At 41.8% G+C, this 13,540-nt stretch overlaps 1 protein-coding gene across 1 annotated transcript in view; it reads left to right on the top strand.

Annotated features, from left to right (window-relative positions):
- RELL1 (RELT like 1) overlaps positions 1–13,540 on the top strand; it is a 75,975-nt gene that overhangs the window by 27,434 nt on the left and 35,001 nt on the right. The window contains exon 2 of the mRNA XM_068975258.1: positions 12,601–12,825. Within this exon, the coding sequence (XP_068831359.1) occupies positions 12,601–12,825 (225 nt within the window). The remainder of the gene's footprint in view (positions 1–12,600; positions 12,826–13,540) is intronic.

The raw sequence follows: 13,540 nt of genomic DNA, 5'->3' as shown, positions 1-13,540 counted from the left end.
AGAAAGTTCTGTGGCCTTAAGAAATCGCTTTAAACGATAAATCTGAGACAGTTATGGAGAATGCTAGGAACTTTTACTCTGCAGAGTTGGTTTTCCCATTCTAGTTTAAATGGAAACCTGGAATGGCAAATATTTACAGTTTGCGGCATTATTTTAAAGTATTTTTGTATCTTTATATTGACGTCACCTCAGTTTCAGTCCTTTGTTCTGGTTGCTACCTGGGGTTCAAGAGTAATTCAGTTTTGTCCTCCCAACCTCCTGCTTGTCAAGAATGTTTATTTCCTTTTTGTCCAGCCAAATTCAGTTTTTCTTTTGAAACCTAATATAAAGTCTGTTTTCTTCTTGGATCCACACTAATTATAATACTTCCCTTCTCACCTCCTATGGCACTTACACAACGAAACTGCAGCTTAAGGAGGGATTATGCTCTAGACATTCCGTTTTGAGTAATTGGAAAGTACGCTAGAAACTGAAATGCATTTTCCCATTAAAAATAATAATTAGGCTCCCACAAAGGCTATTTAAAAAGTGACAACATAGGACTTAGAGAACTTTATTATTACAGAGAAGGTGGAAAGTAAAATGGACTGCTGTATGAACCACTTGGATTCAACATTTTACCATATTCACTTGCTCACCCTACCTGTCCACTCGTCCATCCATCCATTTACCTACTTTTTTTGGCTGAACTCTTTGAAATCAAGTTGTAGATAGTGTTGCATTTCCCCTAAATCCCTCTGCTATCATTTTGTAGGACTGAGGACTTCCTTCCACATAGCCACAACACCATCATCATAGCTAAGAAAATAAACAGTAAGTCTGTAATACTGACTGATCCATTTTCCTGTTGTCCTCAAAATAGCCTTTATTGATGTTTTAAAATTTTTATTGTTTAAAATCTGGAACCAGACTATCATCAGGTTTACAAACCTCATTTCGTCCTATTATTTCTAACAAAAGCCCTTTGAAGCCACATTTAGCCAAGTACTGGGGGAGGTGAGGAGCTTTCCTGGTGAGCTTTCTGGTATGTTGAATTCTTGGGTGTTCCTCTCCCATGCTTAATGCCTGTCTCTGGATCCTGGGGTGCTCCTGCTACCCTGAGCACTCCGTTTTAGCATCCTTTAGGGTGCAGCTGGGGCTTCCCTGGTAGCTCAGATGATAAAGAATCCGCCTGTAATGCAGGAGACCCCAGTTCGATTCCTGGGTCAGGAAGATCCCCTGGAGAAGGGATAAAAGATATTCTCCAAGAAGAATATCCACTCCAGTATTCTTGACTGGAGAATCCCATGGACAGAAGAGCCTGGTGGGCTGCAGTCCATGGGGTCGAAAAGAGTCAGACACGACTGAGCGACTAAGCACAGCACAGCGTGCAGCTGGTCTCATGGGTATGAGCAGCAACCTCAGAGACCTCTTAGCCAAACGCACGTGTCAATCAGGGGTTCACAACCAGACATTGCTGATTTATGCGTGTTTTTCTGAGGAAGGCTTTCTGGGCCTCCATCTGTCCTAGAGTGGTTTTTGCTGTCCAGAATCAAGTACAGCAGAAACTAACACAACATGGTAAAGCAATTGTCCTCCAATTAAAAATAAAAAAGTAAAATTGGAAAAGAGAATCTTCCAGTATCAGGATAGCATTTCAAGCAACTCAACAAGGTAAAGGTGACTGTACGCATTGGGAGCGATTTTGTGTCATGAGTGAGTGATCTCTGGGCAAGTGGGTCCTATCTGGGTGTCCCCTTCCTGTCTTGTCACAGCTGTGGAGTGGGGGAGGGTGGGCTGTCGCAGCTGTCTATCTGGGAGGCGTTTGGAAACTGGTAGCTGCCTGAAGTTTCACTACAAAATTTAGGACTTATTTATACACTGAAGTTCATTGTTTTCCAATTTCCATATAAGCTCATCTGTTCTCTTCATACATTTTAAGCTTTGGGCAAATGCTGTGTCTCAGTCAGTGGTTTTGGGGGTGGGAGTGATGTCTCTTAAGAGCTCCATGGCTTTGGTTATCTCTGTAGCCAAAAATAGAAATAATTTGGAATGATTTTATTTTGTAGAATTTGCTCTGCATTTTGCCCTTTCATTGTGTACATAATTGATTTAAACTGTGTTTAAACAATTAGCTTAATAAAGGAGGTTGTTTTTCAGGAGCTAATAGATCTTAGCTCAGCCAGAGTAGGATTGAGAGGCCGTGTGTGAACTGGCTATGAGCATTGTCCTGAAATGAGATCTGCTTGGCTTTTCCTCCAGGCTCTTACTAGTTTCCAACCTTGTGACCCCGGGCAAGGGACAGACCCTCCCCCACCTCCAGTTCCTCTCTCTAATGAATACCCACCTCATGGGACTGTGACCATCAAAAACCCTTGAGCCCCGTGGCCTAAGCCCCTTTGCGAGGTCTCAAGTATATTCATATTTGTGCAGCAGACTCAGTGGAGTAGAGGTTGTAAATAACCTCATATCAGATCAAGTTTTGCTACCAATGAGTTTGTCAGATTGAGTTTTGCTGTGAAATGAGGTATAAGACTTCTTATCTTTAGAATTTTGGGGATTTTGCCTTGTGGACACAGGAGGGTAGGTTTGTGTGGTCTACCAACCCAGAGGGAATTGTGGATGGAGCTGGAGAAGGCTGAGTATGGAATGTCAAGAACCAAGGACATTGGCACCAGCACTTAATATTCCAGTTGACCAATCTGAGGCACAGAGAGGTGAATCACAGAAGCAGACAGGGCAAAGCTGGAGGAAGAAAAACCCCTGTAGAGAAATGCAAATTTTGCCCTCCTAGTCAGTAATGTAGTCCAAAATAGACTTTTGGATCCTGTGATTTGAATGTTTTTGCTGGAACAAAAAAAAGGGGGTGGTGGTGTGTGAGTGTGTTTAAAAGCAACGTTCCAATGAAGCTGGGTAGGTTATCTACTTTCTAGCCAAGTCCTTTTCTCCCATCACAGAGTTGTTGGGTAACCCAAGTTTCTGAGAACATACCCCTTTCCTGATAGTATTGCTATCAGAACCATCAAAATGCTCTTGGCCCTGGCTGGAATGAAGCTGCTTAGGAGGAGTCACGAGGGCCTCCTTATCTGGAGTCTAAGGTTATCACTGTCTTCCCCATTATTTTAGCAACCCTTGAGTTATGCCCATGGGGTTTGAGGAATGCCATTTCTGTGCCATTGCTTCTCAGCTCCTGTTACCATTGGGGTCAGTTGGAAACTTAAGTGTTATTGGAAACCAGGCTAGAAAACTGCTTTTGATTTTGGGGGTTTGACTTTGAGCCATTCCTCATACCTCTTCCTCAGTTTCTTGCTTTCTTTTGTGACTTTGTCAACAGGATCTTGGCAAAACTCAATACTAATGTGTCCTCAAAATACAGTGAATTAAGACAACCTGACTGGGTCTAGGAAAAACCCAAAGGATTTTGATAACCCCTGGCTTTTGTTGGACACGACTTGTGATGTTGTGGAAGGGAATCATGTTTATTAGTAAGAGCTGAGACACTCCCTGTTTCAATGGCTTTTGGTGTGTGTCAGTTCAGTTCAGTTGCTCAGTTGTGTCCGACTCTTTGCGACCCCATGAATTGCAGCACACCAGGCCTCCCTATCCGTTACCAACTCCCGGAGTTCACCCAAACTCATGTGCATTGAGTCGGTGATGCCATCCAACCATCTCATCCTCTGTTGTCCCCTTCTCCTCCTGCCCCCAATCCCTCCCAGCATCTGGGTCTTTTCTAATGAGTCAACTCTTTGTATGAGGTGGCCAGAGTATTGGAGTTTCAGCCTCAGCATCAGTCCTTTCAAACCCAGGACTGGTCTCCTTTAGGATGGACTGGTTGGATCTCCTTGCAGTCCAAGACTCTCTCAAGAGTCTTCTCCAACACCACAGTTCAAAAGCATCAATTCTTCGGCGCTTAGCTTTCTTCACAGTCCAATTCTCACATCCATACACGACCACTGGAAAAACCATAGCCTTGACTAGACGTACCTTTGTTGGCAAAGTAATGTCTCTGCTTTTGAATATGCTGTCTAGGTTGGTCATAACTTTCCTTCCAAGGAGTAAGCATCTTTTAATTTCATGGCTGCAATCACCATCTACAGTGATTTTGGAGCCCCCAAAAATAACGTCTGACACTGTTTCCATTGTTTCCCCATCTATTTCCCATGAAGTGATGGGACCGGATGCCATGATCTTTATTTTCTGAATGTTGAACTTTAAAGCAACTTTTTCACTCTCCTCTTTCACTTTCATCAAGAGGCTTTTTTAGTTCCTGTTCACTTTCTGCCATAAGGGTAGTGTCATCTGCATATCTGAGGTTATTGGTGTGTGTGGAGGGTACTAAAGATACTAAAGATGAGATGATGGGCTTGTTTTGAAGAGGCTGAGGGACCTAAGGTTGTGGCCTGCCTTAGATGAGCTGTGATTTGGAAACTGGGTAGGAGCTCAGAGATGGAGGACAGATTCAGTTTTATACTTGTTCATCCAGGAAACTGCTCTGAGGTCTGGTAGTAGGAATTTTCAAAACATCCTACTTTCTGCTGTGCTAATTGGAACTCAGTTTTGAGATCTGGGGAGCCTTTGATCTCAGTTGTGAAATACGAGAGCAAACCTGCATTTGGCATTTTAACAGAAGAGTTGGTAAGTGATCACCTCAGGTCAGGGAGGAGGAAGCAGCGTCCATGCAGGCAGGATCTAGACTGCCTGGCATGAATCTAGGTGCTGCTGTGTAGTAGCAGCGTGACCTTGAGAAGACTGTGTGGCCTTTCTGTGCTTCCTCTCCCCATTTGTAGCATGGGGAGAATACCAGTAGCTGTGTCAGAAGTTTGCTTTGAAGAGTCAGTGCTTAGCTTAGTGGTGGCTTGTAAACGCTCCATAATTATGGTGGTGGTAGTTCTTGTTGGTAGTAATAGAGGAGTAACAAACCAGTCTGAGCTAGACTTCCAGCACTTCTAGAACTCTTCTACCTTAAACCAACCTCTTCCTTCCTCTGGTTTGGCCTACACTCCCTTCTGACCCTGATCCCTGGTGTCTGATTCCCTTGGGCCTCTTGTTTTTCTTTCCTGCTCCAGTGGCCCTCCCGCATGGGTTAGCCCAGTTGCAGGTTTGGGGTGCCCATCTCAGCTGTGCCCCGAATGCCTTTGCAGTCCTCTCCCATTCCTGCAGACTCTCCACTAAACCTCACCATCCCCCCAGGCCCCTTATTCTTCCCTGGGGTCTCAACAGATGCCATCTCTTACCTTCAGAGACAGCAGAGGCTCCCAGGCATCTTTTCATTCGTGGTCCTTCCGCCCACCCTAAAGGATCACTCATGGACCCCCTGCCTCTGGAGAACGAGGTATCCTTTTACCTGTTTGAGTTTTTAATCCACCTCCTCCCTTCTTATGGAAATCATCTCCTCCATTTCCTCAAGGTCATCACTTTACACACTGTCTCAGACTTTCCTTTTTGCTCCTTTTCTGCTGCCTGTAAAGAAACACTCTGCTTTCAATCATGTAAAAAAAATTCCAGGGAATTCCTTGGCGGTGCAGTGGTTAGGACCCCACGCTTTTACTGCTGGGGACCGGCCCAACCCTAGATTGGAGAACTTAAGAGATCATGTGCCACACAGTGCAGCTGGGAAAAAAAATTCAAAAAGGCAAAGAAAAATTTCTTTCCTTCATGCTGAAGGTGAACTCCCTTACCCTTAAAGCTCAGATTGAGCTTCTAGAAAGAGCAAACTGAGCTGTTTCTGCTCCTCAGCCCAGGGAATCTAGTCTTTCCTTCTGGTCTATGAAAAACGGCTCCCTCCAAGGCCACAAAGATCTCCCACCAAATGGTTTTTCTTTCCTGTTTTATTGTATTTATTTTTTTCGTTTTATGTACGATGTATGTGTTTAGGATTTTAAGTTTACTTCAAGAGACTATGGAGAAAGATAGCAAAGCACAACAAGGGGACAGTTTAAAAAAAATTCCAAGTTGCTTCCTAAGTCAGCAATTAAAGATTTTCCATGTGTTCTTTTGTGAACTTCTACGTGGCCCAGTTTGTCTTGAGTTTTTCTCAATTCTCTTTCAAAAGATTATTCTTAGGGTGTTTCTTTTTTCTTTTTATTTATTTATTTATTTTTTTTTACTGTGGTAAGAACACTTAAAATGAGAATTACCCTCTTAACAAAATTTTAAGTGCACAATGCAGTATTGTTAACTAAGGGCACAATGCTGTACAGCAAATATCTGGAATTTATTCATCTTGCATAACTGAAACTTTATCCCCATTGAATAGCAGCTGCCCATTTCTCCCTGCCCCTGGCTCCTGGAAACCACCATTCTGCTCTTTCTGTGAATTTGACTATTTTAGATAATCTCATATAAATGGAATCATGCAGTAATTGTCCTTCTGTGACTGGCTTATTTCACTTGGCTTCATGTCTTCTTGAGAGTCCCTTGGACAGCAAGGAGATCAAACTAGTCAATCCTAAAGGAAATCAACCCTGAATATTGATTGGAAGGACTGGTGCTGAAGCTGAAGCTCCAGTACTTTGGCCACCTGATGAGAAGAACTGACTGTTTTGAAAAGACCCTGATGCTGGGAAAGAATGAAGGCAGGAAGAGAAGGGGACAACAGAGGATGAGATGGTTGGATGGCATCACTGACTTAGTGGACATGAATTTGAGCAAGCTCCAGGAGATAGTGAAGGACAGGGAAGCCTGGTGTGCTGTAGTCTGTGGGGTTGCAAAGAGTCGGACACAAGTTAGTGAGTGAATAGCAACAACAATGACAACAATGTCTTCTAGGTCCATTTTTGTTGTCCTTTATGGTGAGATTTCCTCCTTTTTAAAAAAGCTGAATGGGATCTGATTATATGTACATGTCACATTTCTTTATCTGCTCAAAGATCAGAACATTTGTTCCCCTGGCTTGGCTACTGTAAATAACGCTGCGAAGAGTGTGGCAGTGCGGAAGATCCTATTTCAGTTCTTTTGGCTAGACACCCAGAAATGGGGTTGCTGGATCATGTGGTAGTTCTATTCTTGGTGTTTTTTTTTTTTTTTTTTTTTTAAGAAACCTCTATACTATTTTCCATAGTGGCTGCACCATTTTACATTTCCTTCCTATTTTTGTTGCTCTCTCCCGAAGCGTCTCACCTAGCTGACTGCTCATTCATTCTGGAAACTCTTTCTTCTGTGTTCCAAGCTAGAGTCCTGGCTTCTCTTCCTAATTCCTCATGGAGTAGATCCAGTTGCTCAGTGGGTATTTCCATTTGAAGGTCCCCTGCTTATTTACCTCTATCACTACATGTTCAAAAACATATAGGATTGTCTTCTCCATGCAAGTACATTAGCGTATATGCTAATATATGCTAGGTCCCCTGTAGCAAAACACCACACACTGGGTGACTTAAAAAGGAGAAATTCATTGTCTTATTGTTCTGGAGGCTGGAACTCCAAGATGAGTGTCAGCAGGGTTGCTGTTTCTGAGGGCTGTGAGGGTCTGTCTGTTCCATGTTTCTGTTATAGATTCTGGTGGTTTGCTGGTGATCTCAGGTGTTTCTTGGCTTCTCCAAAGCATCACTCTAATCTCTGTCTTCATGCAATGTTTTTGCCTCCAAATTTCCTTTTTTGTGTGTGTGTGTTTTTTGTTTTTAAAGGACAACAGCCACATGGGACTAGGGTCCACCCCAAAGACTTCATTTTGACTTGATTACCTTTGTAAAAAGACCCTGTATCCTAATATGGTCACATTCTCAGGTACTTGGGGTTAGGACTTCCACATAGGTATTGCTGCTGCTGCTGCTGCTAAGTTGCTTCAGTCGTGTCTGACTCTGTGCGACCCCATAGACGGCAGCCTACCAGGCTCCTCCATCCATGGGATTTTCCAGGCAAGAGTACTGGAGTGGCTTGCCCTTGCCTTCTCCACATATGTATTGAGAGTGAGGCAAAATTCAACCCATAGCACCATTCAAACTTGATTTTTTTTCCAGATATTTTTCATCTCAGTGAATGGCACCAGTGTTCACCATGTTATTCATGCAGACACCTGGGCATCATCCTTATCACCTCACTTGCACTTCTGTTAACTTAGGGTCCAGAGCTTACAGAATTTAGAGGCACAATTTTGAAATAGGAACCATTGGATCCAACAGGTTTAGAAAGGGATCGGTGATCCATGACTCTCAAATGGCTCACAACCTCTGCTCTGTATCTTTTTTTTCTTTAAAGTGTCTACCACCTTGGTACATATATAATACATATGTAAGAATTTTTAAAAAATTACAGAAAAGCATAAAAATATAATTAATAATTAACTTATTATTCAATTACTCAGAATCACTTACTGTTTTGATCCTACAGTATGTATGGTTTTTGAATCCATCTTTTAAAATTCATTATTAGATAATAAGTATGTCCCCATATCTTCACAAAATCTTCATGAATAGTGTTAAATGGTGCATATTATTCCATCAAATGGATAGTCAGTGGTTGACTTAGGTATTTTATTATTATCCCATTTCAAACATGCAGTTGTTGCTAATTTTTGACTTTTTATAAATAATGTTACAACAACCTTTGCTATTAATTTGGACTCAGTTTTTTTCAGAATTCGAATATGAGTCAGCTAAAGACGAAGAAAAAAGATGGACATGGTGTCTCTAAGCAGATTATTAGTGTAAATTGAAGAAACAATTAAGCCTACATAAGTTAACTAGGATCTTAGGCATTAATTGTGAATAGTTACTTTGTGATTTAAAAGTTATTCTTAAATTGCTGAGGTAGATAACAAGGATTCTCCAGTCAACTTTTTGCTCTTTAATGATTCTTTGTAGTCTATAACAGGGCTGTACAATATAACTTCTTGTTCACTGGTTCAGTCGCCTTTGACTCTTTGTGACCCCATGAACTGCAGCAGGCCAGGCTTCCCTATCCTTCACCATCTCCTGGAGTTTGCTTGAACTCATGTCCATTGAGTCAGTGATGCCATCTAATCATCTCATCCTCTGTCACTGCTTTCTCCTCTTGCCCTCAATCTTTCCCAGTATCGGGGTCTTTTCCATTGAGTCAGCTCTTCACATCAGGTGGCCAAAGTATTGGAGCTTCAGCTTCAGCATCAGTCCTTCCAATGAATATTCAGGACTGATTTCCTTTAAAACTGACTGGTTTGATCTCCTTGCTGTCCAAGACACTCAAAAGTTTTCTCCAGCACCACACTTCGAAAGCATCAATTCTTCAGTGCTCAGCCTTCTTTATGGTCCAACTCTCACATCCGTACATGACTACTGGAAAGACCATAGCTTTGACTGTATGTACCTTTGTTGGCAAAGTGATGTCTTCAGTTTTTAATACGCTGTCTAGGTTTGTCATAGCTTTTCTTCCAAGAAGCAAGTGTCTTTTAATTTTGTGGCTGCAGTCAGTCACCATATGCAGTGATTTTGGAGCCCAAGAAAATAAAATCTGCCACTGTTCCCACTTTTTCCCCATTTTTTTGTCATAGAGTGATGGGAACCAATGCCTGATCTTAGTTTTTTGAATGTTGAGCTTTAAGCCAGCTTTTCACTCTCTTCTTTTACGTGTGTCAAGACGCTCTTGGGATGATGGAAATGTTCTTTATCTGACCTCTCTAATATGAACCAGTTAGCCACATATGACTATTGAGCACTTGAAATGTGGTTAGTCCACCTAAGGAACTGAATTTTTAATTTTATCTATTTTTAATTGACTTAAATTTAAATTGCTATTTGTGGTTAGTGATTACTGTATTGGATAGTTCAGTTCTATCAGGACAGTAACTAAACTCTTCTATGTGCTGTGCTTACTCAGTCATGTCTGACTCTGCAGCTTCATGGACTGTAGCCTGACAGGGTCCTCTGTCCATGGGGATTCTCTAGGCAAGAACACTGGGGTGGGTTGCCATGCCCTCCTCCAGGGGATCTTCCCAACCCAGGGATCGAACCCAGGTTTTCTGCATTGCAAGCGGATTCTTTACCAACTGAGCACAGGGAAGCCCAAGAATAAACACTTTTATAGTGCTTATCTTTTCCTAAATACTCTAAGTGCTTTACACATAAATGTGTGTGATCCTCACAGTGAATTTAACAAATAGTCTTCCAGTTACTTTGCTATATTAAAAAATTGCCACAAAACTTAGTGGCTTAAAACAATGAGTGCCAAAGAATTAGGGGCCACATTTTGAAACCATTGTAGAAAGGTACAATCACTTTGATTCCGTTTTACAGATGAGGAAATTGAGCACAGAGCAGTTAAAAAACTTATTCAAGGTGACATGCCTAGTTAGTGGCCAAGCAATTATGTATGCTAGGCAGTCTGACCTTTTAGCTACAGTGCATCTCTGTAATTCATATTTCACTGATTTAGAGTCATATCTTCCTCAGCTTTTTCCATGGTGTGGTAATTATGAGATTAAATGACTGACACCTGTCTGTAAATCACAAACTGTGAATTTATAGTATTTTCAAGGGTTTCCTAGAGGTCAAATTAATGATGAACACACATTCTTAACCACCTGATTCAGGAGGAGCTGCCTGGCTTCAATTCTGAGCCCCCTGCTTTCATTCCTGTTTCTGCTGCTTCCTAAAGAGAAATTATCATTTCCAGATTGAAACTGACCATGATTCTGAGTAAAACTCTTTCAGTCTTAACATGTTGCCTGCTTTATCTATTCCTGTTGCCTGGAATATGTTTTTAAAAAGGAATTAATAAATAAAATGCTTAGAATTACTAAGAGTTAAATATTTCTGGATTTTAAGTGAAATTAAGTCTTAATGTTAAACCCTAATTTGGATGACATGTTTGCATATATTTAGGGAATTGTGTGTGTGTACTCTTTTTTATTCATTCATCCATTTATTAATTATATTCTTGGGAGAGAAATCAGAATAAATATGTAGCTCATCCCCAGATTCTAGAGGTTTCATGATACTTTAAAGAGTGCCACCTTTTACAGAACCTGAGAAACCAGCAGTTTCCTTTCATGGGCAAAGATAACGGTTATTTCCATCTGAAAGTGAGGGAGCCCTTTGTCCTGTGCTGTCTGTTTGATATTTTTTGCTGCAGTGATGAAATGTGGTCATTTCACACCTGATATTTGTCCTCATGTGATCATTACAGTACAGTTTTTTTTTTTTTCCCACCAAAATACTCTTGAGAGAGTTTATAGTTAAATGCATCTAGATTGCCAGTTTCTGGATTTCTTAAGCAATATGTGTAAATCTCTGTGATGCAGAAAACCTCATTGTATCACTTCAGAATCTGAGTACCCCAAATAACGAGACTACATTTCCGTCAAACCCCACATTTTCCCTTAGTCCTCATCCTTCCTGACCCCCTCCTTTGTGTGATAACTCCCTTTTCATCTTATGTGTGTTAATTGATACTTGGCTGGTTTTCCACACAGTCGGCTCTTTCTCCATTATCTTAACTGGCAGAATCTTATGATTGTACGAGCTGGGCTCACTGTTTCTCCCTCTCACTCCTTCATGGAGGCGACTCAGTTCCGTGTATATCCTGGCACACTCGTGGGCCCAAATATCCCGCTGCTTCTGCTGTAAGTCCATGTGGAACTTTGACTTGTCCAGAAGCAAATGGCTCCTTCTCCCCCGTAGATGCCCCCTTCCCAGCTGCACTATTTCTGAAGTCGTAAAATAGGTCCCCACGGTTCCTGTTTCTTTTAGTGCCCCATGCATACCTTCTCCCAGTCTCTCATGCCTGCCCAGGTGTTCACTTGTTTAGTGCCTGTTTCCAGCACTACCCTACTGGCTCCAAGTTGGCACTGGTCATGCTCTCCTGTTTTCCACTCTCTATGCAGCTCCCAGCTGGTGCTTTTCATGTAACAGTCATGCCATAAATGATAATTTGGGGTGGTAAGCAAATACGCAGATGCACGTGCTTCCATTTTTATATGTGTGCTCCTAGGCCAAAACCTGATGCGTCCTGGATTTGGCTTTTTTCATGCACTAGATCAGTCAGTTTACTAAATCTTTCTGGGACTTATGCTCCATGAGGACAAGGGTCTTTGTTTTGCTCAGTAAGTCATAAATGCCTAAAACGATGCCTGCCATGAAGTTGAGCATTTGCTTTGTTGTAGAAATGGTTCTAGATGTTTTATGTGTATTCATTTATTTCATCTTCATAACAAGCCTTGAGGGGTGGGTTGACTACTATTAGTAGGTCTGTTCATAAGAAACCAAGGCATGGAGATGAAGTCATTGTCCAGAGTCACACAGCTGCAAAGTGGTGGAGCTGGGACTTGACCCCAAGTCTCCTGAGTCTGTGCTTTTAACCGCTAAGGACTCTGCTATGATACCACCTAGTGATGGTGTGTGTACTGTGTGGACCCTTTGCTGAAACTGTGCATTCACTCCATGCTGTATAGATAATCTCACAGATGAAGAAGCAGAGGCTGGCTTGGAGAGCTTAAAAAAAAAAAACTTACCCCAAGGGGGCCCAGATTATGAGTAGCAGGGTCAGGAAAGGAACTCAAGCCCATGTGCCTGTCCTGCCGGACCTGCCAGCCTCTGCCTGGCCTGTGGTTTTGGAAACAGACTCACATTTAACAGGAACATTTCCCAAGGTTGTCAGATGTTCCTCATCTCCAGCAGACATCTGATGCGGCTGTGTGTGTCTCTTCCTCAGATCACAGTGGCAGCCACCCGCTACCCTCCAAAACCGAGACGACGCCCTCGCCCACGAACAGCGCTGGGAATGGACACCCGGAATACATCGCGTATGCCCTCGTCCCTGTCTTCTTCGTCATGGGTCTCTTTGGCGTCCTCATTTGCCACCTGCTTAAGAAGAAAGGCTATCGATGTACAACAGAAGCTGAGCAAGACGTTGAAGGAGAAAAGGTTGAAAAGATAGGTAAGAATCTGGATTATTTTTTGTGTGTGTGGGAATGTGAGTGCAGACAATTTTTTAATAAGAAATGAGTCATGTATGTTTTCTGTCTCTGTAAAGCAAGTGATCCATCTTTTTTCATCAAAATATATTTGATGTAATAACATTATGTAAATTTAAAGTGTGCAACACATTATTCTGGTGCATTTATATATTGTAATATGATTGCCATTGTAGTGATGTTTAACACCTCTATCACATAATTGTCAGTTGTTTTTAGGGTAGGAATCATTCAGTTCTAGTCTCTCTGTAAGTTTGATAATTATAGTACAGAAAAGGCGGAGGAACCAGTGATCAAATTGCCAACATCTGTTGGATCATAGCAAAAGAGAATTCCAGAAAAATATCTATTTCTTCTTATTGACTGCTTGATCAGTGGATCTTCTTTATCCATTCATTCCTTGATGGACGCTAAGAAGTTTCCATATCTTGGCTAGTTTGAATAATTCTGCAGTAAACACAGGAGTGCATAAATCTTTCCACTTTCACTTCCTGTTTTCATTTCCTTTGGGTATATACCCAGAAATGGAATTGCTGGATCATATGATAGATCTATTTTTAATTTTTTGAGGAACATCCATATTGTTTTCCATAGAGGCAGTTCCAATTTACATTTCCACCAACTGTGCACAAGGGTTCCCTTTTCTCTATACCCTCACCAGCACTTTTACAAAATGAT

Source organism: Capricornis sumatraensis, chromosome 7, assembly GCF_032405125.1.
Source record: "Capricornis sumatraensis isolate serow.1 chromosome 7, serow.2, whole genome shotgun sequence".
NCBI classification, from domain to species: Eukaryota; Metazoa; Chordata; class Mammalia; order Artiodactyla; family Bovidae; genus Capricornis; species Capricornis sumatraensis.
The sequence above is the reverse complement of the archived record's forward strand: the minus strand, read 5'-3'. Positions and strand labels throughout refer to the sequence as shown.